This window comes from Phyllobates terribilis, unplaced genomic scaffold, assembly GCF_046119375.1.
Source record: "Phyllobates terribilis strain yellow unplaced genomic scaffold, ASM4611937v1 Scaffold_11__3_contigs__length_659146591, whole genome shotgun sequence".
Taxonomy (NCBI): Eukaryota; Metazoa; Chordata; class Amphibia; order Anura; family Dendrobatidae; genus Phyllobates; species Phyllobates terribilis.
In genome coordinates, this window is record NW_027362771.1 from 162,845,496 (window position 1) to 162,869,554 (window position 24,059).

The window sequence follows — 24,059 nt, forward strand, 5'->3', positions numbered from 1 at the left end:
TTTCACCAGTTATAAGCATGTTAAACTGGCTACATCATGGAATAGTTTCTGCAGAGTTGAGTAAACCCTCTTTTTAATATCTATCTATCTATCCCATTGTGGCAATTCTAGCTTGTAAAGTTTAGATTCTATTTTATGATCAGCCATTAGCAGAGATTTGTACTGATGGCTTTTATTTTTTCCCCTGCATGACGTTGACAAATCATAAGCAGAATATGTCATGTAGGGAGAAAAAAATGCCCCAGGAAAGCTTAGAATCCACTTTTTCTCTGTGAGACAAGTGGGCCATTTATATGGATACACCTAAATTAAATGGGAATGGTTGATGATATCAACTTCCTGTTTGTGGCACATTAGTATTTGGGAGGGGGAAAACTTTTCCAGATGGGTGGTGACCATGGCGGCCATTTTGAAGTCGGCCATTTTGGATCCAACTTTATTTTTTCAATATGAAGAGGGTCATGTGACACATCAAGCTTATTGAGAATTTCATAAGAAAAATAATGGTGTGCTTGGTTTTAACATAACTTTATTCTTTCAGGAGTTATTTACAAGTTTATGACCACTTATAAAATGTGTTCAAAGTGCTGCCCATTGTGTTGGATTGTCAATGCAACCCTCCTCTCCCACTCTTGACACACTGACAGCAACACCGCAGAAGAAATGCTAGCACAGGCTTCTAGTATCCGTTGTTTCAGATGCTGCACATCTCGTATCTTCACAGCATAGACAATTGCCTTCAGATGATCCCAAAGATAAGTGTAAGGGGGTCAGATCGGGAGACCTTGGTGGCTATTCAACTGGCCCACGACGAGCAATCCACTTTCCAAGAAACTTTTCTTGTAGGAATGCTCGGACCTGACACCTGTTAGGATCATTCAGCCATGGAGGGTCCTTGTTGGAGTCGGGGTATCCCCGTAACAAGAAATACACAGACACGTAGTGTATAATCAAGTACTGGGAAGCCCCTGAGCGCGTCTGCCTCTATAGGTGCAGTCCCTTTATTTATATTAATAATCATTTCATTTTTTTTTTTTTTTTTTTTGTCAGACATGCGCAGTAAAATGCCTTTGTTTCACAAGCAGTGAAGTGATGATTCATAACAGTGGAATGTTGATAAGAAAGTTTCATAAACAGAAAAGTGATAATTAGTAGAAGGTTGCTGAGACAGCTAAAAACAAGTTACAATCTAGTTTCTGGGCGTCAGTCCAAATGTCCAGATAAGGGAAGAATAACTTCATCTGTGTCTTACATCGTAGTCTTGCGTGAAGTACAACTCCCATCATCCTCTCAGTCCCCCCTTTGATTCTTCCTTATGGACTTTTGGTAGAAGACCTGGTCCGGGAGTTCTTTTCTTTCATATTCTTGAGTCCATATTACAAAGCTTATTTATGCATATTAAAATAATTTTTAATCCTATTTTAAACACTACATATATGACTACTATAACTAGCACAATCTGTAATATACCTTGCAGAATTCCAGCCACCCAACCTCCAATACCCTTAAACCAGTTCTTTGGGTTGAGAAAGGAGAAGGTGTCTGACCACCAGCTATCTTTATTTTGGTCATTGTGTCTGTCATATTCATCCCACATCTGCATCAACATTGGATACACAAAGAAAGTGCTGAATATTTTATTAGGAATTCCCATTTGGACCACATGTGGCCTACCTGAAGGTCTAGGCGAGTTGTCGGCTGCTCTTTTGTATAGTGTGTGTTTAGGTACTGCTTGCATATCTACCTGCTGATTCTGAACTATAAATGTGGCCGGTGTTAAGCGTCCTAGAGTACATGCACCTTTTATTCCTACTGGGAGCCATTTGTATGCTCCATTTCCACAAATCCAGAAGGTTCCTTCAGGCAGATCCCATATTGCAGAGTGTTGGAGCACCAACCTATGTACCAAATCTAAAAATTTAGATACATTCTGAAGTATACACCAAGGGGGTTTTTGACCTAATGGACTACAGTATCCTGCATCTGGATTTTCACAAGTCGGTGTACCTGGGTCATATGCACTTGACTCATTACATAATATATTACCTGGTATCTTTGAACATGTATCATTGTTTCCATCGGGGAATAATTGTGAATATTTCCAACCATTATTGTGTATGTATTTTTCTACTATATCAGGTTTAAAAGGTTGAGAAGAAGATACTGTGCTACTAAAACTGAGTTGTATATTTTCTGTAGGAATTAACCCTAAGTCTGTTAGTCCCGTCTTATTTCTAGGAACCCATACACCTCCTTTAAACGCTAAATATTGTAAGTTGTTTATTTTTCCGGTCATATTACCTTGCCACCAGGGAAATCCCACCCACCCCACAACTGGGATGGCAACAGTGGTGTTCCATAATCTAGAATTAACGGTTTGGTTATTTGCTAATTTGTCTGAGCAATTAGTCCATGTAAACACTTCCAATTTTACTGCAGTTGGAGTTGTCAATAACACCTGATATGGACCCTCAAATCTGGGTTCTAGCGTTCTTCTGTTATGTCTTTTTACGTAAACTTCGTCTCCTGGTTGCAGCTTGTGCGTTCCCTCAATGGAATCAGGATCTGGAATGGAAGAGAACACTAAAGAGTGTATTTTAGACACATGCTTACATAAATTTTGTACATAAGCAGTTAAGCTTTCAGTTTCTAACATTAAAGTCTGTGGGAAATACAATCCTGTATTGGCAACTCTACCAAACAATATTTCATGGGGGGTGAGTTTGCTCTTTCCCTGGGGGGTGTTTCTGACTGAATACAATGCTATTGGGAGACACTCAGTCCATGGTTTCTGTGTTTCTGCCATGGCTTTCTGTATTTTTAACTTAAGTGTTCCATTCATTCTCTCAACCTTACCAGAACTCTGTGGGTGGTAAGGGGTGTGTAGTTCACTTTTTATACACAACATTTTCATTACATTCTGAAAGATCTCTCCAGTAAAATGTGTACCTCTATCTGACTCGATCACTTCTGGGATACCATAACGGGGTACCAGTTCATGTGCTATTTTTACTGCAGTGACTTTAGCCGTGGCTGTATGAACTGGATAAGCCTCTGGCCACCCCGAAAACATGTCCACACATACCAGTACATACTCATAGTGTCCATGCTTAGGCATCTGGATGTAATCGATCTGAAGTCTCTGGAACGGATATAGTGGTCTTACATGGTGCTTCTGGGGGGTCTTAACAGTCTGTCCTGGATTGTGGGCTAAACAGATTTCACAAGAACCACATTTTGCTCGAGCTACCTGGCCGAACCCTGGGGCTAACCACTTCTGTCTGACCCTCTGTATCATACCGTTTGCAGACACATGTGTAGGTCCGTGGGCTTCACTGACCACAACAGGGTACCACGCTCGGGGGAGACAAAGCTCATCTCCTTTTCTCCATAGTCCTTCTTTTTCTTCTGCCCCCTGTTTCTGCCACTCTTCTTTTTCTTCTCTACTCACCTGCTGGTGGGCTTCTTTGAGCCGTGTAATTAAGTCAAATTCTGATACTGCACTAATAGTGTGGTCAGTTGTCAGAGGTTTTACTGCAGCTCGCTTAGCAGCCTTGTCGGCTCGGTCATTACCCCTAGCTATCTCGGTGTCGAGTCTTACATGTGCAGGTACTTTTATTACTGCTACTTGTTTGGTTGAGGCAGCTGATTCTAGGATTTGTCTAATCATTTGTCCATGTTTTACTGGTTGACCTGAAGCTGTCATGTAACCTCTAGCTCTCCATATACATCCAAAATCATGTACAATACCATATGCATATCAGTAAAAAATATTAGCGTTTTTTTCTTTTGCTAACTGTAATGCTCGTATTAGAGCTAATAGTTCAGCTTCCTGGGCTGAACAGCTGGCCTGCATTGGCTCAGCTTCAATAACATCATGATCTGATACAATGGCATAACCTGTGTGAAAGTTACCAGTTTCATCTGCATACCTACTACCATCTATATACATATGTAGGTCTAGATTGTCAAGAGGGGTGTCCTGTACATTAGGTAGCCCTTGTGTTTCTTGTTCTATACACTGTAAGCAATCATGTATTATATTGTCTTGTTCGTGGTATTGTAAAAAATTTTCATCTTCGTCTTCCTGACCTCCTTCCACTCCCCCCTTTGTCTCTAGTGGTAACAGAGTGGCTAAATTTAGAGACAATATGCGGCGAAAAGTGAGGTTTGGTGGCATTAGTAAGGAGCATTGTAATCTAAGATGTCTAGCCATTGAAATGTGTTTTGGCAATACCTGATTCAGTATGCCATGTACATCATGTGTAGTTTGTACTATTAGGGCATGGTCTAGTACTATTTCTGAGGCTTTTTCTACCAAAAAAGAGACAGCTGCTACTACTCTGACACATGATGGTGCAGCTTTGGTAACATTATCTAATTGAGCAGAATAGTATGCGACAGGTCTTTGTTTATTTTCATGTTTCTGTGTTAGTACTCCTGTAGCATGATTAGACATTTCCGCAGCCATTAATTGGAATGGTTTGGCGTAGTCTGGGATTCCCAAGGCCGGGGCTGACATGAGACCTTTCTTGAGGTCTTGAAAGGCTATGAGCGCTGATTCAGTTAACTGAAAAGGCTCGATTTTTAAACAATCATATAGAGGTTGCATAAGCTGACTAGCATGTATAACCCATTGTCTGCAGTGTGATACTATTCCCAAAAATGCTCTTAATGTTTTGTAGTTCTTGGGAGGAACAAGATCTCTAATGATTTTTAGTCTGTCGGCGGTGAGGTGCCGAATACCTTGTGAAATGCAGTGTCCTAGAAATACTACCGTAGTCATACAAAGTTGTACTTTTTTCTTGTTAACTTTACAGCCCATGTCTACTAGAAATATTAACAACCTTATTGTGTTGCTGTTTGCGGACTCTTGAGCAGGGGCACATAACAATAGGTCATCAACATATTGGAGAATTACAACCTCATCCGTAGGTTTGAAATTTTGAAGAACTGATCTCATAGCTTCTGAGTACAAGGTAGGTGAATGTATCATACCCTGTGGTAATCTTGTCCATGCTAATTGTCTATTCTTAAATGTAAATGCAAACAGTTTGTAACAGTCTGGGTGTAATGGTACTGAAAAAAAAAATGCATTTGATAAGTCTATGACAGAAAATACTCGTGCTGTTGCTGGGATCTGTGATAGCAACGTGTGTGGATTTGGCACAACAGGAGTAATAGGTTCCAAAATGTTATTTATCTCTCTTAAATCATGTACCATCCGGTATCTAGCAGCTGACCCCTCAGTAGATTTCTTTTTTACGGGGTACAACGGTGTATTGGCTGGTGACTTTACTTCTATCAGTACTCCAGTTTTTAGATAATCTTTTATCTGTTCTCCTATGGCGTGTTCTTGTTGGGCACTAATAGGATACTGTCTCAATTGGGGTAGTGTCACACCTGGAACAGGAGTGACTTTTACAGGAGCTATTGGCATTAGTCCTACATCGGTGTCATGTTGTGCCCATAATTTTTCTGGTACCTCAGAAAGATCTAAAATAATTTGGGTAGGGGCAGGATCTTTCTCATCCTCTAAGGCTTGGACTTTTACAATGTTTTCTAGAGACTCTTGGTCATCAGGCACCAAAATTTGGACTCTACCATCCTTTGTCTCTTACCACTCCTGCTTTTCTAGCCCGAATGTCCTCCCATAGTTTCCTGTTAAACCTGTCATGCCTTGCTACCTGAAAAGTTTTGCAAACTTTCCCTAAATTCTTAGTTGCTTCTACACCACACCTTTCTTTCACGATTGTATAGACATCTTGTTCATCATTTGTGGTCTTAGTCTGTTTGTTGCCCATTTTTCCTGACTATTCTTACCTTAGGAGGCTTTTTGGGTTAGATAAAATATATTCTATATTTTACCTTTCCTCGTTACCTATTCTGTCCTAAGGAGCCAGTATCTTGTTGCCCATTTTTCCTGACTATTCCTACCTTAGGAGGCTTTTTGGGTTAGATAAAATATATTCTATATTCTACCTTTCCTCGTTACCTATTCTGTCCTAAGGAGCCAGTATCTGAAACGGTTTCTCTGGACCGTTTTGTCTGAAGTGTAGAGTAATTCTAACACACATATATATGGCAACAAGGGCAAGACCAACAATACATAAAATGAACCATACAGTCTCCATTATATATCGTGTCCCTGGAGTATTATCATTACTTCCATGGGCTCATTCTGTCAATCTCTTATCCGTCAAAAAGGAGGACAAAGGTTCGGGAGTTAAGCGTGAGCGAAGGTTTCCCCGAAAGGACACAACCTTATGACTCAGTTAGGCAATCTCCGTAATACTTATGTCATCTACCTTAGTGCGGCTTATGAGGCTATTCCCGACATCCACATCTCTTTCATACCATCCGTTCCATAACCTTCTCTGACCTCTCCTTCGGCAGATCCTACAGTATATACATGAATGACCCGAGCTATAGGTATCCTTCTCTACTAGTTCCTCAATCCCAACACAAGATATGCATGAAATTTACGGACTATCGCAGAGCAGATGTAAGAGAACTAACAGTGTCTCTTACCTGGCCAGGTTTGTCATCTGCTGTTCCGATGTCCCAATCTCAGCGGTTACTCGTGCCGGTCGATGAACTTGAAGGAATACGCAGACCTCGGGTCCCTGTTTCGGGCGCCAGGAATTGTTAGGATCATTCAGCCATGGAGGGTCCTTGTTGGAGTCGGGGTATCCCCGTAACAAGAAATACACAGACACGTAGTGTATAATCAAGTACTGGGAAGCCCCTGAGCGCGTCTGCCTCTATAGGTGCAGTCCCTTTATTTATATTAATAATCATTTCATTTTTTTTTTTTTTTTTTTTGTCAGACATGCGCAGTAAAATGCCTTTGTTTCACAAGCAGTGAAGTGATGATTCATAACAGTGGAATGTTGATAAGAAAGTTTCATAAACAGAAAAGTGATAATTAGTAGAAGGTTGCTGAGACAGCTAAAAACAAGTTACAATCTAGTTTCTGGGCGTCAGTCCAAATGTCCAGATAAGGGAAGAATAACTTCATCTGTGTCTTACATCGTAGTCTTGCGTGAAGTACAACTCCCATCATCCTCTCACACCCATAATGTGGTGGTGCAACATCTTGTTGGAAAAACTCAGGGAACGTGCCATCTTCAGTGCATAAAGAGGGCAACACATCATCATGTAGCAATTTCAGATATACAGTGTCATTGAGGTTTCCATTAATGAAGAATGGCCCCCACTATCTTTGTACCCCATATACCACACCATACCATCAATTTTTGTGTTCCAACAGTCTTGGAGGGATCTATCCACTGTGGGCTAGTGTCAGACCAATAGCGGTGGTTTTGTTTGTTAACTTCACCATTCACAAAAAAGTTTGCCTCAACACTGAACATAATGTTCTGTGTAAACTGAGGGTCCTGTTCCAATTTTTGTTTTGCCCATTCTGCAAATTCAGTGCGCCGATCTGGGTCATCCCCGTTGAGATGCTGCAGCAGCTGGATTTTGTAAGGGTGCCATTTGTGAGTAGCTAATATCCGCCGAAAGGATGTTTGACTGATGCCACTCTCCAGTGACATGCGGTGAGTGCTACGCTGTGGGCTCTTGCTGAATGAAGCTAGGACAGCCACTGATGTTTCTTCATTAGTGACCGTTTTCTTGCGTCCACATTTTGGCAAATCCAACACTGAACCTGTTTCACGAAATTTGGTAAGCAGTTTGCTAACTGTAGCATGGGAGATGGGTGGTCTCGTAGGGTGTCTTGCATTGAAATCTGCTGCAATGACCCGGGTACTGCGGTCACCAGACATCAACACAATTTCTGTCCGCTCCTCACGTGTTAACCTCTGCGACATGTCAATGGCTGTAAACAAAGAGAAACTTGTAAAAAACTCATGAAAGAATAAAGTTATGTTAAAACCAAGCACACCATTGTTTTTCTTATGAAATTCTCAATAAGTTTGATGTGTTACATGACCCTCTTCCCATTGAAAAAAATAAATTTGGATCCAAAATGGCCGCCATGGTCACCATCCATCTATAAAAGTTTTCCCCCTCCCATATACTAATGTGGCACAAACAGGAAGTTGATATCACCAACCATTCCCATTTTATTTAGGTGTATCCATATAAATTGCCCACCCTGTAGTGATCTCAGCATCACCTGTGTAGAGTCCTGTGCTATTACTAACACCTCTAGCAGCTTCCATCTTAGGGCAGTCAGTTTGGAGGAGTGGCATAGAGCAGACAGTGCCCTGAGATGGAAGCTGCAGGAGGTGTTAGTAATAGCACAGGACTCTACACAGGTGATGCAGACATCAAGGAGGAAAGCCAGGTCTGACATTCTCTGGGGGAGGGTTTTCTTCTGCATGATTCCTCCTGATTATGCTTTGTCAGCTATGTAGCCAATTTAAAGAAAAAACACACATGAAACACTTTCTTATTAAATTCAGTGTATTCTCAAATTCTTAATTTCCATTAAATAAATGCATAAATCACATCAAGTCCATGAGCAACATATTCACCGTTCTGTAAAAAAACATTAGTCCTTCACCTGCTTTGAATTCCTATTATTTTTAATCCATGAAGACCTGCTGAGACCCTTCATGTTGGAGGTGGAAGGAGAGGGAAGTGTTCTGCACACCAGTGCGACGTTTCAGGGGCGTTCCCGCCTTGGTATTAGAATAAATTGGCATATTAACTTCTTAAGCTAAAATCTCCACAACGGAAAATGTTTTATTCCGCACTGCAGCCACTATTCTAAGATGTGGCAACTTGCTAAAACTGGTGAAAGGTCCCCTTTAAATGTGATTTAAGATATTGGCTTGGACGACACGCAATAAAAACAATCATGTGCTTCATTCTTCAAGTGCCTTTTAATAAGAACTGCATTGTGGTAGCTCTCCTTTTCTAGTACACATTCTGGACTTTTACGTGTACTTTTTAATTATTCTAAATGTTATGCCATGCTTCCCATTTGAACATATTTTTCCGTATTCAATTTTGACTCAGTTCAGTTGTGTGTATTACTAATCCCGTTAAATTACTTTGTTTTTTAGTTCTACAATTTCAGTAATGTATTTGCCAACTTATTTTTAGGAGGAAGTTTCAGTGGAGGTGCTGAAGACTTACATACAGGTACTAATTATTATTGTTAGTATTTAAAAATGACCTGTCACCAAGTTAAGAGTGACTTTTTTTATTTTATTCATCCCTGCTGCTCCTCTGAGTATTTATTTTTTTACTCTGTTCCAGAGGTATGGGCCTTTTTTATTTAGCCCTGATTTTTGATATTTACAAGGGGGCATGGCTGACAGAATTCTCAGGGGACGTGTCTTTAGGCTTCTCTGCATTGTTACCCTGTGAGCAACACCCCCTTGGTATAGACCATAAAACTTAGTACTGGATTAAAAAAAATCTGTCTGGAGCCATATGGTTGATTTAAACAAACTACAACTGAATAGAACGGGAATAAAATAAAAGCAAAAACTGGTCAGTTTTGACTTAGAGACAGGTCCTAAGTGTTTTTGTTTATTTGCATATGTCTACCTACAGATATTTTGTCAAATATGTATGTTCTCATTTAACTAACGCAGACGTATTTTTGCACTAGTAGAATACAGTGAATATTATAAAAGAAATAGTCTATGCAGTTGAAGGTGGACATTTAATATTCCAAAAAAGATCTTCTAGTTTGTCCTAAACCAGAACAGTATAACAAACTGCACAGTGAAAACAGGAGAAGTATGTTCTCTTTTCTGCATTTGCCTGTCAAATGACATCTTTACTGCCACCGTAAGCAATGCATTTGGTCGCCTAATGAATCTAAAGGTAGCCATACACATTCGATGGTTGTTGGCCAAATGATGTTCGTCCAAGTGCTTATGTTCTCAACGAGAGCCATTATTAGACATGTCTGGCGGCTGCTTTTCTCCGAGAGACAATATGAGCAGCAGTCCAAAATTGGACATGCTGGACCGATATTTTCACCAATATTAAACTGTCCGTGGCTCCCATACACATTAGACTGTCGACCAAAATCATCGTTATCCGTGGGCTCGGCCAACATTAGTTTAATGTATATGGTCTGCATTAATTCTGTATATCTAGTGTGTATGGGACAATAATTTACATAGCAGCCTAAGCCCAAGACAGTGAAGATCCACTCTAGAAGGCAGAAGTCATTACAGGAGATGATTCCAAGTTTTGGACTAAGTTAGAAGGGGACATGCTTTACTGGAGAAAGCCAACAGTCCGTACTTTACACAGCGTTCCAAATTATTATGCAAATTATGCTATTTTACTCTAATTTTCCCAAATGGTAGATGCAAATGAGTCAGTATAATATTCAAATCCTGAACTGTTAGCATATAAATCACATTTTATTGGACAAACCTCCCAATGATAACAGTATTTACTCTGTCGCCTCATTGGGGGACACAGGACCTCGGGTGTTATGCTGCTGTCCACTAGGAGGCGACACTATGCTTATCTGAGAAAGATTATGTGGCTCCTCCCCTGCAGTATACACCCCTAGACGGCGTCAGCCATCTTCAGTTTTTGCTTAGTGTCGCAAGGAGGCACACCTCAGACCTTCACTCGTCCCTCGCTTCAGCACGGGATTACAGATGAAGAAAAGAGGGTCTCTTAAGAGACCCCCGGCATGGATCCTTCCTCTGCCCCCTACTATGGGGTGCACAGTTGAAGTTGAGATGGCATAGCCACCATGCTGCTCCTTCTCCGGCCCCTCGGGTCAGGCTCGAAGTTGAGAACTCCCCTCGGTCTTGGTCCGAAGTTGAGGCGAGGACAAAGCCCCCTGACTGTGACCGCGGCACCCTCCCTAATTCCCCCTGGGGGTATTAGGTTGAGACTCCATCAGGTAGGACCTGGACGGCAGCATCTGCAGCTCTCACCAGCCAGCACACTGCAGCCGAGGACCAGCAGCAATACAGGAGCCCCAGTCTTCTGTGGGATCCTGTAGGAGCCGGGGGGAGTGCAGGCAGCCATGGCACATACAGGCACAGGCCTTCACAGGCTCTGCACCTGCGGCAGCTTTCTCCCTAAAAGCGCCTAAGGGGAGCTCTCTTCAGAGCCCCCTTCCATTTATGCACCCACCGCCATTCTGCCTTTCAATCCGGGGGGTTCCGGTTCTGATCCGGCCCCCCCCGGACTACCGCGCCGGCCTGGAGCCCTTTTGGGCATAGAAAATAAATTTAGACCGCGGCTTCGGCCTAGCCGAAGCTACCGCCCATTCTCCACCCCCCCCCCCGGCCCGCCCCCCAGATGACGATTTTGACACTCTGTGGTGTCACACAGGGGGCAGATCTAGGCTGCAGGGCGCGCATCTCCATAGAAACTGCCACCCTTGCAGCGCTCCACCCCCCTTCTCCTTCATCTCAGGATACAGGAGAAGAGTTACGGCGGCCATTACTGCTGCAGGACATTCACAGGCCAGCCAGGTCTCCGGGGAGGCACAGGACCAGGCTTTTTCAGCGCTGCTCACAGGGGCACATTGGTGGGGTAAGTTCTCAGCTTGAGTTACCCCTCAGCTGTGAATTTTCTAATACTCTGTACCCTCCTCTGCACAGTTAGCCCCCCTGCATAGCCACTCCTGGTGCACTAATGCCGGGCTCAAAGTCTAAGAAAGCCAGGCAGAACTGCTTTTCCAGAGTGGTGAGAAGCCTGCAGTAATGCTCTTCCCAGCGGCATATCCGCATTGCGAGGATTGTACGCAGACTACTGTGCCAGAGTCCCAAGCAGCCCCTACTACCCTTCAGTGGAATGGGCCACTCAAATGTCACAATCTATGACACAGTTCATAGATAACATGACCGACAATTGATTCAGGCTCTGCAAAGCCATACCTCCGCTAGACTACCCAGCAAAGGGAAAGTCTGACTCAGCCACATACTGACCCAGGCACATCCAGGTCAGGGTCAGGACGCAAGCGCACCCATAGGTCACGCTCATCTGCGTCATCACACAGCACACAGTCATCCCTGTCTACGGACAGCTACCGTAGTCCCAGGTCATCTAGACAGTCCCCTACCAGGGACAGGGATTATATTTCTCCGCACCATTCCCCGTCCAGAGAAATAGTCCATTCTGATTCACCTAGGAGACACCTTTGTGACACACAGGAGTCAGAAGATTCCGACTCAGACAAAGAAACTGATGGATCCCTAACTCTAAGCCCACCTAGCAATACAGCGCTAGTTGAGGACATAATCTCGTCCATACATCGGGTGCTGGATATCTCTGATCCGACCCCGGACGCACCACAAGATAACATTTCATTTGAAGGAGCCCTGAAGCCGCCTAAGTTTTTCTTGAATCATTCAGAATTTAAAATCTATCCTCCAAAGAATGGACAGACCCACCAGCAGTGGACCCCCCAGTCTCCAGGCTGGCAGCACAGACACTTCTTTCACTGCCAGATAGCTCAACCCTCAGGGATGCAGCAGACCGGCAGGTAGAAAGTATGGCTCGTTCAGTTTGCGAAATCACAGGAGGCCTCCCTAGCTCCCGCGCTCGCTTCAGTCTGGGCAGCCAAGACCATACTGGCTTGGGCAAAAATTTACAAACTGGCCTTCAAGCTTCTGCCCCTGAACAGTCGGAACAAGCAGTTCAAATACCAGTTGTGGCAGACTACTTACTTCATGCAGCTCTGGATTCTGCAAGAGGTGCAGCGGGGGCAATATCACACGCCATCACTATTCGGCGTATCCTTTGGCTGCGTGAATGGAAAGCAGACGCAGCCTCTAAGAAGTCCCTCACGCAGCTTCCATACCTCAGCGGTCGGCTTTTCGGTGAAAGGTTGGACACCATGAAATCCAACGCCACCGGGGGTAAGAGAAGCTCTCTTCCCCAACCGAAACCCAAACGCAATTAGAACAAGCGTAACCAAGCTAGATTCCGATCCTTTCGGAACTCTTCCGGCTGGTCCGTCTCTCGGCCAGCACAAAATAACAGCCGCTTCACATGCAGGGAAGACTCGAGATTGACACAAAAGTCGGACAAGACCTGGCAGTCAAATGCAGGCCAATCAAAAAGAGGGAAATCCAAAAAATTTCTTCTCATCCTGACTCACGGACTCAAAAAGACACTCCACCTGTAAGTAGCCGACTTTTACTCTTTCATCAAGTCTGGCTACCTATTACAGAAGACAGGTGGGTCAGGGAACTAGTATCTTCAGGATACAAAATAAAATTTACTTCCAACCCACCAAACAGATTCCTTATATCTGTTCCCCCAAAACCGCCAGAAAAAGCTTTTCACCAAGCAGTCTCCTCGCTCCTTCAAGCACGTGTCATAATACGTGTCCCAACAGCCGAGTTCTTCCAGGGTTCTGCTCCAATCTATTCGTAGTCCCCAAGAAAGGAGGTTGGGCACGGCCCATACTAGATCTAAAACAGCTCAACAAATATGTAAGAGTACGTCACTTCAGTATGGAGTCTCTTCGTTCCACCATCGCATCCATGGAAAAATGAGAATAAAGACATACAAGATGCATACCTGCATATACCGATTGCACCTGCCCATCAGAGATTTCTCAGGTTCGCAATCGACCAGGACCACTACCAGTTCGTGGCTCTCCCGTTCGGACTCTCCACGACCCCCAGAGTGTTTACCAAAGTCATGGCAGCCACCATGTACGTCCTACACTCTAGAGGCATAGTGGTCATTCCATATCTAGACGATCTCCTCGTCAAGGCTCCCACTTTCAAGGACTGCGAGCTCCGTGTCTCAATCACGATCGACACTCTGAGTCGCCTGGGCTGGTTAGTCAACCTACAAAAGTCGTCACCAGCCCCAAACCAGTCTCTGACATTCCTGGGAATGCTAAATACCTCCAGGGGTCTAATACTCCTTCCCAAGGACAAGGCACTGCCTCTCCGTTTAGGAGTTCGCACCCTTCTCAGCAAACCCCCTCGATCTCTCCGGTTTGCCATGAGAGTCCTTGGCAGGATGGTGGCGGCAATAGAAGCAATTCCATTTGCCCACAAGTCATGGGACAGGAACCCTTCTTCCCTCGACAGGAAGTTCCAGCTGACGTTGTCAACCAGGAAGTCCCTTCACTGGTGGCTCAACCGGACCTCTCTAACAAAAGGGAAATGCTTTCTCCCAGGTCAATGGAAGGTCCTGACCACAGACGCAAGCCTGACTGGTTGGGGTGCAGTACACCTACACCACAGAGCACCGGGCAAGTGGTCCCCAGCGGAAGCAACCTTGCCCATCAACATCCTGGAGATTCGTGCCATCCTCCTGGCGTTGAGAGCCTTCCATCACTTACTGGCAGCCTCTCACATCAGAGTACAATCGGACAATGCCACGGTCGTGGCATATGTCAATCACCAAGGGGGAACCCGCAGTGCCAGAGCGATGCAAGAAGTGACACGCATCCTTCACTGGGCGGAGAAAACGAGCTCCATTATCTCTGCGGTCCACATTCCGGGTGTAGACAACTGGGAAGCAGACTTCCTCAGCCGGCAAGGAATAAACTCGGGAGAGTGGGCTCTCCATCCCGAAATCTTTCAACAGATCTGCCATCGTTGGGGTACTTCGGACGTGGACCTAATGGCGTCTCAGCTCAATGCCAAAGTCTCCAACTTCATGGCCAGATCACGCGACCCGCGAGCGCTAGCGTAGGACGCCCTGGTTCAGGACTGGACTCAGTTCCAGCTCCTGTACATTTTTCCACCTCTCCCCATGATTTCCAGAGTGGTGAGAAAGATCAAACAGGAAGGAGTACCAACCATCCTAATTGCACCGGACTGGCCCAGGCGTACATGGTACGCCGACATCGTACGACTCACAGCAGATGTACCCTGGCGTCTCCCCGACCGCCCGGATCTTCTATCACAAGGCCCGTTCTACCACCAGAACTTAGAGGCCCTCAATTTGACGGTGTGGCCATTGAGACCTGGATTCTAACCCAGGCAGGTTTTTCGCCAGATATCAATGGAACCATGATCAGAGCATGAAAACCAACCTCTGCCAAGATTTACTACCGTACCTGGAAAGCCTTCTTTACCTGGTGCGAATCTCGTAACCAAACCCCACTAAACTATTCCCTACCTAGGGTACTCGGTTTTCTCCAATCGGGCCTGGAAGCCAGACTATCCCTGGCCTCCCTTAAGAGCCAGGTGTCAGCCCTTTCAGTGCTTTTTTCAAAAGTGCATTGCTTACAAACCGCAAGAGTAAGAACATTCTTCAGGGGGTTTCCCGATTGGTTCCCCCCTACAGACGACCACTAGAAACGTGGGACCTCAACCTGGTGCTGACTGCATTGCAGGAATCACCCTTTGAATCCCTTAGGGAAGTCCCACTCCGTCTTCTATCACAGAAGGTGTTTTTTTTCCTCGTGGCAATCACCTCGCTACGCAGGGTGTCTGAACTCACAGCACTCTTCTGCACACAGCCCTTCCTGAATTTTTTCCAGGACAAGGTAGTCCTCCGTACGGTTCAATCCTTCCTTCTGAAGGTTGTGTCCAACTTCCATCTCAATGAAGAAATTTCGCTACCATCTCTCTGTCCGGTTCCGGTTCATAGAGTGGAAAAGGCTTTCCATACGCTTGACCTTGTCAGGGCATTGCGTATCTATGCGCCCTTCCGGAAATCTGATTCTCTTTTTCTCCTTCTGGAAGGTGGCCTCAAGGGTCTGCCAGCTTCTAAGTTACCCTTGCCAGGTGGATCAGATCCACCATACAAGAGGCCTACCGCCTCAAAAATTCTCCTCTTCCAGTAGGTATTACGGCACATTCGACACGTGCGGTAGGGGCCTCCTGGGCCATTCGGCACCAGGCTTCGGCACAACAAGTGGGTAAGGCAGCCACCTGGACCAGCTTACACACGTCTACCAATCACTATAGCGTTCATACCCAGTCCTCAGTAGATGCGAGCCTGGGCAGACGTGTTCTGCAGGCGGCAGTACCCTAATTATAGGGACCCCTCTACACAATATTCGTCCATTGCTTCCCACCCAGGGACTGCTTTGGGACGTCCCAAGGTCCTGTGTCCCCCAATGAGGCGACAGAGTAAAGGAGATTTTTGTGTAGTCACCGTAAAATCTCTTTCTCTTAGCCTCTAATTGGGGGACACAGCTCCCACCCTGTTGCCCTTCCGGGCCGTTAAGTTGAGTTCTCATATTGGTTTTCCTATGAGTTCTTATATAGTTGCCTTTTTCATAGGCATGACTATGTTATCTATGTTATTTTCCTCCTACTGCTTTTGCACAAAACTGAAGATGGCTGACGCCGTCTAGGGGTGTATACTGCAGGGGAGGAGCCACAGTTAATCTTTTTCAGATTATGCATAGTGTCGCCTCCTAGTGGACAGCAGCATAACACCCGAGGTCCTGTGTCCCCCAATTAGAGGCTAAGAGAAAGAGATTTTACGGTGAGTACACAAAAATCTCCTTTTTTCAAAACTAAAAAAAACTCAATGCACAAATTATGCACAACAGAGTTTCCAAACATTTTATAAGTTGTAAAGAACTGAATATTGTGATTTGTTTACTTTTCAACATTAAGAGGTCACATTTACTGAAACAAAAGTTTATTTAATCAAAAACCTCTTAACAGGCCAAGTTACATGTTAACATAGGACCCTTCCTTGCATCCAATGAGCTTGTGAGTTTTTGGATAGTTTCTGCTTGAATTTCTTTGCAGGATGTCAGAATAGCCTCCCAGAGCTGCTATTTTGATGTGAACTACCTCCCTTCCTCATAGATCTTTTGCCTTAAGAAACTCCATGGGTTCTCAGTAGGGTTGAGGTCAGGGGAGAATGGTGGCCACATCATGAGTTTCTCTCCTATTTTATGCCCATAGTAGCCGATGACTCAGAAGTATTCTTTGTAGCATGAGATGTTGCATTGTCATGCATGAAGATGATTTTGCTACAGATGGCATAATTCTTTTTTCTTGTACCGTGGAAGAAAGTGGTCAGTCAGAAACTCTATATACTTTCCAAAGGTTATTTTCACACTTTCATGGACCCTAAAGGGGCCTACCAGCTCTTTCCCCATGATTCCGGCCCAAAACATTACACTGCCACCCCCTTGCTGACGTCGCAGTTTTGTTCGGACATGGTGACTATCCACCAACCATCCACTACTCCATCCCTCTGGACCATCCAGAGTTGCATGGTACTCATCAGTAAACGACTGTTTTAAAATTAGTTTTCATGGATGCTTGGGCCCACTGTAACAGTTTCTGCTTGTGAGCACTGTTTTTGGGTGGCCGAATAGTAGGTTTATGCACAACTGCAAGCATCTGGAGGATCCTACACCATGAGGTTCGCAGGACTCCAAAGCCACAGAAGCTTGTCTTGCAGAAACCTTCTTCATTATGCCTTTATCTGCACTTATCCATCTGTGCTCCGTTTCAGCCACAAATCTCTTCACATTATGATGATCTAATGTTTTCACGCCTAGTGCAATGCCTTGGACAATTTAATACTTTTCGGCAGCAGAGATATCTTTTTTTCTTTCCCATAGTGCTTGGAACCTTAATGTGGAAGATCCTTATCAAGTGTTTTTTCTTTAATTTGGATCACCGGGCATCACGGGTGTTTGAGATTGATTTCAGTGGCTAAAGAGGCCCAAGACATAGTACAATCCATGAGTTTATTTGAATAACGAAAAATTATATCGCTATGACACTTAAATCCAATTTGCATAATAATTTGGAACACGGTCTGAAGAGTTAGCAACAGGCCGGATAAAATCTGCATTTGATCATCATATTCCTAAAAGGCAATAGCATTGCTTCTGTGGATCTGATTACTAACCAAACATTTAGGCACACCTTCTTGGCCACATACATGTAATAAACTGCACTCACATATTAGATCAGGAAGGAGATTGTATGTATTTTATGTTGAGGTTGCGACTTTTTCCTTTTGCACATTTTGACAACATATTGTTTTCAAGGCAGTGTACATTGTACTGTAGACAAATATATCCCAAAACTACCGGTATTTCTTTAGTGTTATTTTGTTGAGAAACTTTGGTTTATTAAATATGAATTAAGATTTACTCTCGCTCCTTGATTTTATTCATTTTGGTTTTGTTTTTTATACTTTAGAAACTTGTGAATGAGAAACAAGTTAGTTTAATTGCCTTTTACGTCAGCCACCTTCCACAAGACCTGGGCATCTGTCAATATGCAGCATTTCTGGAAAATGTGACCGAGCTGGAACAGCGCCATCAGTGTCTGGAGCTTGCAAAGGAAGCAGGTTATTGTACAAATATTTAATGTTTCCCCTAAAAAATCTGGGGAATTGGGGACAAGTGGGAATCGCAAATTGTGCAGAAAACTTGAATTTGTTCTCTTTTGTGGCCAATATGTCACTTGTTCATTTACAGGTTTGGATGTTGCAACAATTACAAAGAGAGTGGTCGAAAACATACGAAGAAAAAATGGAGGTGAATTTGCTCATCATGATTTTACACCAGCTCTGGATACAGGCACAAGCGAGGTAAAATTATAATCCAATCTACTATGATGATCTTGAAGAAACTGCCACTTAAGCCAGGGGCGGGGATCCTTTTTTTTTCTGTCACCCATGACTGCACAACGAGAGAGGGGATCCGCCCTTCAAGGACCGGAAACCTTCAAGATAAAAAGGGCGGTGCCTCTCTCCGCATCAGTGGTTTCCTGTCCTTGATGGGGGGACCTTCCTTCTCGTCGGCGGCGACAGCAGCAAGTAATCTTACCAGGGCCGGTCGGTGGTGGCCGGGCACAGTCTCTGCTGCGGCTGGTCCCGTGGTTCCTGGAAGCACCGCGGGGGGCGCCGACATGTGGTCTCCCCGCGTGCGGGCGGGGGTTTGCGGCACCTACACATCATGGTAGCCGGCAAACCCCGCGTCCCGGATGTGATGTCACGGGGCGCGCCCGGAAGTGACAAAACCGGAAGCGGGACCTCTGACCCCCTGATGTAATTTTCGGGGGAGGTACCAGAAGCTGCGGGGACGCCGGCCGGTGATCTCCCTGGCACAATAAGGGTAGATCACCGGCCAGGCAGGGGCGCAGTGAAAATGGCTTCACAACAGCCCTCCCCACCACATCAGCAGCAAGAGCAGCAGTCCATGCTGCTGCAGCCTGAGGAGATGGAGCAGGCTCGGCGCCAGAAGCGCACCCAGGAGCAGCGTCCACCACAGAGCAAGAGCAGTGGGTGTTCTGGGACTCGCAGCACCAGGAATTCAAGATCCAGTCGGCATAGCTCCTGCAGGATTGATGATTCCGCGGTCTCCCGAGGAGAAGTATTGGATACTGTTCTGCCTCCCGTTCCGGTACCCTGTTTTTATCTACTGGGTGGTGAGTGAGCGACATGAAAGTCGACAAATTAATGTAGACTTTTTTCTGTTTGTCTCTCTCTCTCCCTCTCCTTCCTCCCTTATATGGTCAGGATGTCCCTAAAAAATGTACGGAGAAATCCAAGTACAGAGTATGTGCCCTGTGTGAACGGGGTCTGACTAAAGACTGGCCCAAAAGATTATGCCAGCCATGTATTGAAGAAACCATTTCGGAGGGAAACCCGGATTTTTCTTCAAATCTAAAAGCCCTTATTAGGTCTGAGGTAGAAAAATCATTTAAGTCATTTTCCCAAGCATCCCAGGCCCATAGGGCAAAAACCCCACCCACCCTTTCAGACTCTGAATCCGACGAGGGAATGCTGGATGACTCCACTGACTCTTCCTCTTCGGATAGTGAGGCAGGCACAGGTCATTGTTTTCCCCTGGAAAGTGTGGATAGCTTAGTAAAAGCCGTCAGGTCCACAATGGGGTTAGTTGACCAGAAGTCAAAAAAATCGGTACAGGATATTATGTTCGGCACCTTGGATCGGAAAAAACATAGTTTTCCCGATTAATGATAAGGTGCAGGGACTTATCAAGAAGGAGTGGGTGGGATAGGCCGGAGAAAAAGGGTCCCCTTCCATCCTCCTTCAAAAGGAAATATCTCTTTAGTGAGGAAGATACCGCATCCTGGATAAAAGCCCTGAAGCTGGATGCTGCGGTATCCAAAGCTTCTAGAAAATTTTCTCTCTTTTGAAGATACAGGCATGCTGAAGGACCCACTGGACCGAAAGGTAGATACCTTCCTTAAGGGTACTTGGGAGTCATCGGCAGGGGCATGGAAACCAGCCATAGCAGCAACCTGTACCGCAAGATCCCTTATGTTTGTTAGACAGGTTAGAAGACCAGGTTAAGAACAACGAGTCACAGGACTCCATTCTGGCGAAATTTGGCCGCAGAAGGACATCCACAGAACAATCTAGATGGGAGGATCGTTCCAGGAAAGGAAAAGGGTTTTTGTTCGGCGGGCCCTCCCAGGATATTCGCAAACTGCCAAAATGACACTATATCCCAGGTGGCAGAGAGGCTCTCTCTCTTCCTCCCAGCCTGGGAAAGGATCTCTTCCAGCAAGTGGATCCTCAATTTAGTAAAATCAGGCTTAAAACTGGAATTTCTGAGGAACCCACCAGAGAAATTGATCCCGACTGCCTTAAGATCCTTTCTACCAGAACAGCGGGCACTGGAGGAAGAGATTTCAGGTCTCCTGCAAAAGAACATCTTGCTGGAGGTATCACCACAAGAAGAATGAATAGGGTTCTATTCCCCCTTGTTCCTTATAAAGAAGCTGGACAATTCATACAGAGTCATCCTCAACTTGAAAGGCCTAGACAAATTCCTGAACATTCCATCATTCAAGATGGAAACGATAAAATCAACGATAAGCCTTCTGTTCCCCGGCTGCTACATGGCAGTGTTGGACCTAAAGGATGCTTATTACCATGTGCCAATCCATCACGACTTTCAAAAATACCTCAGAGTAGCTGTAACTGTACAGGGACTCGTCAAGCACTTCCAGTACAGAGCTCTTCCCTTCGGCCTAGCAGTAGCGCCCCGCATATTCACAAAACTTATAGCGGAGGTTACGGCTCATCTCAGGGAGGAGAACAGATTGATCATTCCGTACCTGGACGACTTCCTAATAGTGGGCAAAACTTACGATCACTGCCTGGCCCAAGTGGATCAGGTGTGCACCATCTTAAGAAACTTAGGATGGTGTTTAAACCTAGAAAAATCAAAACTGATCCCGCATACAACTCAAATCTTTTTAGGCCTTACTCTGGATTCGGTTTGACAGGAATGCCGCCTGCCCGAGCAGAAAAGAGAAAAAATAAAAAATTTAGTCTCGACAGCCATAACAGACCCAGTAATGACTCTCAGGGGGGCCATGTCTCTGTTGGGACCCCTCACCTCCTGCATCCCAGTGGTATGCTGGGCCCAATTTCATTCAAGAGAGTTGCAGTGGGACGTCCCAAAGAACTAAATCATCCTCAGGGGACATCTGGAGGGCAGGTTAACACTCCCAGAAAATGTAATTCAGTCTCTGTACTGGTGGTTAGAGACAAACACATTCCAGACAGGCGTCCCCTGGGTTCCCCAATTTACCAGAGTGATTACTACGGACGCCAGTCCCAGGGGGTGGGGGGCGCACCTAGACAACCACCCGATACAGGGACTTGGTCAGAGGAGGAGAGTCTGGAGTCTTCCAACATGTGGGAATTACGAGCAGTAGAGAAGGCACTAATCCGCTTCTTACCCCTTCTACGAGGACATCACATAAAAATTCTGTCCGACAACCAGGTCACGGTGGCATATGTGAATCACCAGGAGGGAACTCACTCAAAATCACTAATGCAGATTGCGGGGAGGATATTTTCTCTAGTGGACGGAAAAGTACTCTCTTTAAAGGCCCTTCATACCAAAGGAGAGGACAACACGAAGGCAGACTTTCTAAGTCGCAGGCCATTATTGCAGGGAGAATGGACTCTAAATCACTCAGTCTTCCGTCAGCTAGTTTCCATGTGGGGGGTCTCCAGAGGTCGACCTGTTTGCGACCCGTCAGAACAGCAAGTTAAAAAAGTTCTGCTCCCTGAATCCCACGGAAAACCCTTTGGTAGTAGACGTCTTCCAGTGCAGATGGGATTTCAGTCAGTCCTATGCCTTTCCCCCAACGTGCCTAATTCCAGCAGTGTTGAGGAAGATCCGGGAGGATCAGGCTCGAGTGGTCCTCATAGCCCCCTTCTGGCCCAAGAGACCATGGTTCTTTTGGCTAAGGAGCATGTCAGTCATGAACCCCTGGATTCTTCCAGAGATTCCCGACCTTCTTGCTCAAGGTCCTATATTCCATCCTCAGGTGAAAGGATTGCAGTTAGCGGCCTGGAACTTGAGAGGTCGTTGCTAGAGGCTAGTTACTACTCTTCTAGGTAGTAGGAAACCAATCACTACTAAAATCTACAGTAGAGTCTGGAAGAAAGAAGCTCTTTTCATCTCAGGGATTCTCCCTGAGGGGGGGGTAGGTTGCCCATAATGGCCATTTTGAAATTTCTTCAAAAAGGACTGGAGAAAGGCCTAGCGGTTAGCACCTTAAAAGTCCAAATCTCTGCCTTAGGGGCCTTGTATAATTATAATCTGGCCGGTAACAAATGGATTTCCAGATTCGTGAGGGCATGCAGTAGAGCCAATCCAGCCCCTATAACAAGGGTCCCTTCTTGGGATTTAAACTTAGTGCTAAACGCGTTAACAGGTTCTCCCTTTGAGCCCCTTAGCTCAGGGTCCATAAAATCACTCACCCTAAAAACAATACTTCTGGTGGCCTTAACATCAGCACGGAGGGTTAGTGAGTTACAGGCTTTGTCTGCAGATCCACCTTTTACCTTAGTGCTAGACGATAGGGTAGTTTTGAGACCACACCCTGCTTTCCTTCCTAAAATTGTTTTTAAATTTCATATGTCCCAGGAGATAGCCTTACCTTCCTTCTGTCTTGAACCAAAAAATAGCAAGGAGGAAAGATTTCATACCTTGGATGTCAGGAGATGCCTTATACATTATTTAGCATCCACAAGCTCATGTAGGAAGGATAGGGCTTTTTGTCTCCTTTCAGGGCTCCCGAAAGGGATCAAAGGTCTCAAAAGGCACTCTTATCAAGGTGGATCCGGGAAGCCATCACGATGGCCTATACGGGATCAGGCAGAGATCCTCCTAACAATCTGAAGGCCCACTCTACGCGGGGCATGGCTGCTTCCTGGGCAGAAAGAGCGGACATGCCCATTGAGCAAATATGTAAGGCAGCCACGTGGTAATCTCCGTCCACTTTCTATAATCACTATAGGCTTGACCTTTCTGCCTCCTCTGATCTCACATTCGGGAGAAGGGTTCTGCCGGCCAAGGTCCCTCCCTTACATACTTAGTTCTCTGGAATTCTCTCGTTGTGCTGTCATGGGTGACAGAAAAACACGTATATTACTTACCGGTAATGTGTTTTTTCGGAACCCATGACGGCACCTTTACATTCCCTCCCTATCACTATGGTGTTCACCTTCCGGTTGGTGGGTGTTTAGTATTCACATGGGTGAAGTTCATTTATGGTTAATAAAATTATGTGCTCTAACCGGAGAGTCCTCTCATGCTCTGTAATCCACTGAGGCGGAGAGAGGTGCCGCCCTTTTTATCTTGAAGGTTTCCTGTCCTTGAAGGGCGGATCTCCTCTCTCGTTGTGCCGTCATGGGTTCCGAAAAAACACATTACTGGTAAGTAATATACGTGTTTCTGACAAGGGCCATTTTGATATTTATACCATCCTTCGGGGGCCGTACAAATCGTGCGCTAACTCTGCCCACAAAGTAGGTCCTGACGCTGGCACTGGTATCAGGACGTAATCTTCCATTGCACGCGCCTCAGCTTTCAGTAGTGAATGCTGTGTGTGTGCTCACAAAAGAAGAAGAAATTAATGGTCTGGTGGCTGTCAAAATGCAACTGCCGGTCCAAGCACTGCGGTCCCCTTGAATCTGCCCTGGGGCCGGATAAAAGGTCATCACGGGCCTTAAACGGCCCCAGGGCCTGAGGTTTCCCACCCTTGACTTAAGCCCTTCATTCCCGTGCGATTTTTCGTTTTTATGTTTTTAATTTTTCCTCCCCTTCTTCCAAGAGCCATAACTGTTTTCATTTTTCTGTCAATATGGCCGTATGAGGGCTTACTTTTTGCGGGACAAGTTGTACTTTTGAATGA

General features: G+C 45.3%; 1 protein-coding gene across 1 annotated transcript in view; it reads left to right on the forward strand.

Moving 5' to 3' along the window:
• The window catches only part of NUP107 (nucleoporin 107), a 74,074-nt gene that overhangs the window by 40,716 nt on the left and 9,299 nt on the right, over nt 1-24,059 (forward strand). The window contains exons 20-22 of the mRNA XM_073651765.1: nt 9,079-9,117; nt 18,066-18,216; nt 18,347-18,459. Coding sequence (XP_073507866.1) covers nt 9,079-9,117; nt 18,066-18,216; nt 18,347-18,459 — 303 coding nt within the window. The remainder of the gene's footprint in view (nt 1-9,078; nt 9,118-18,065; nt 18,217-18,346; nt 18,460-24,059) is intronic.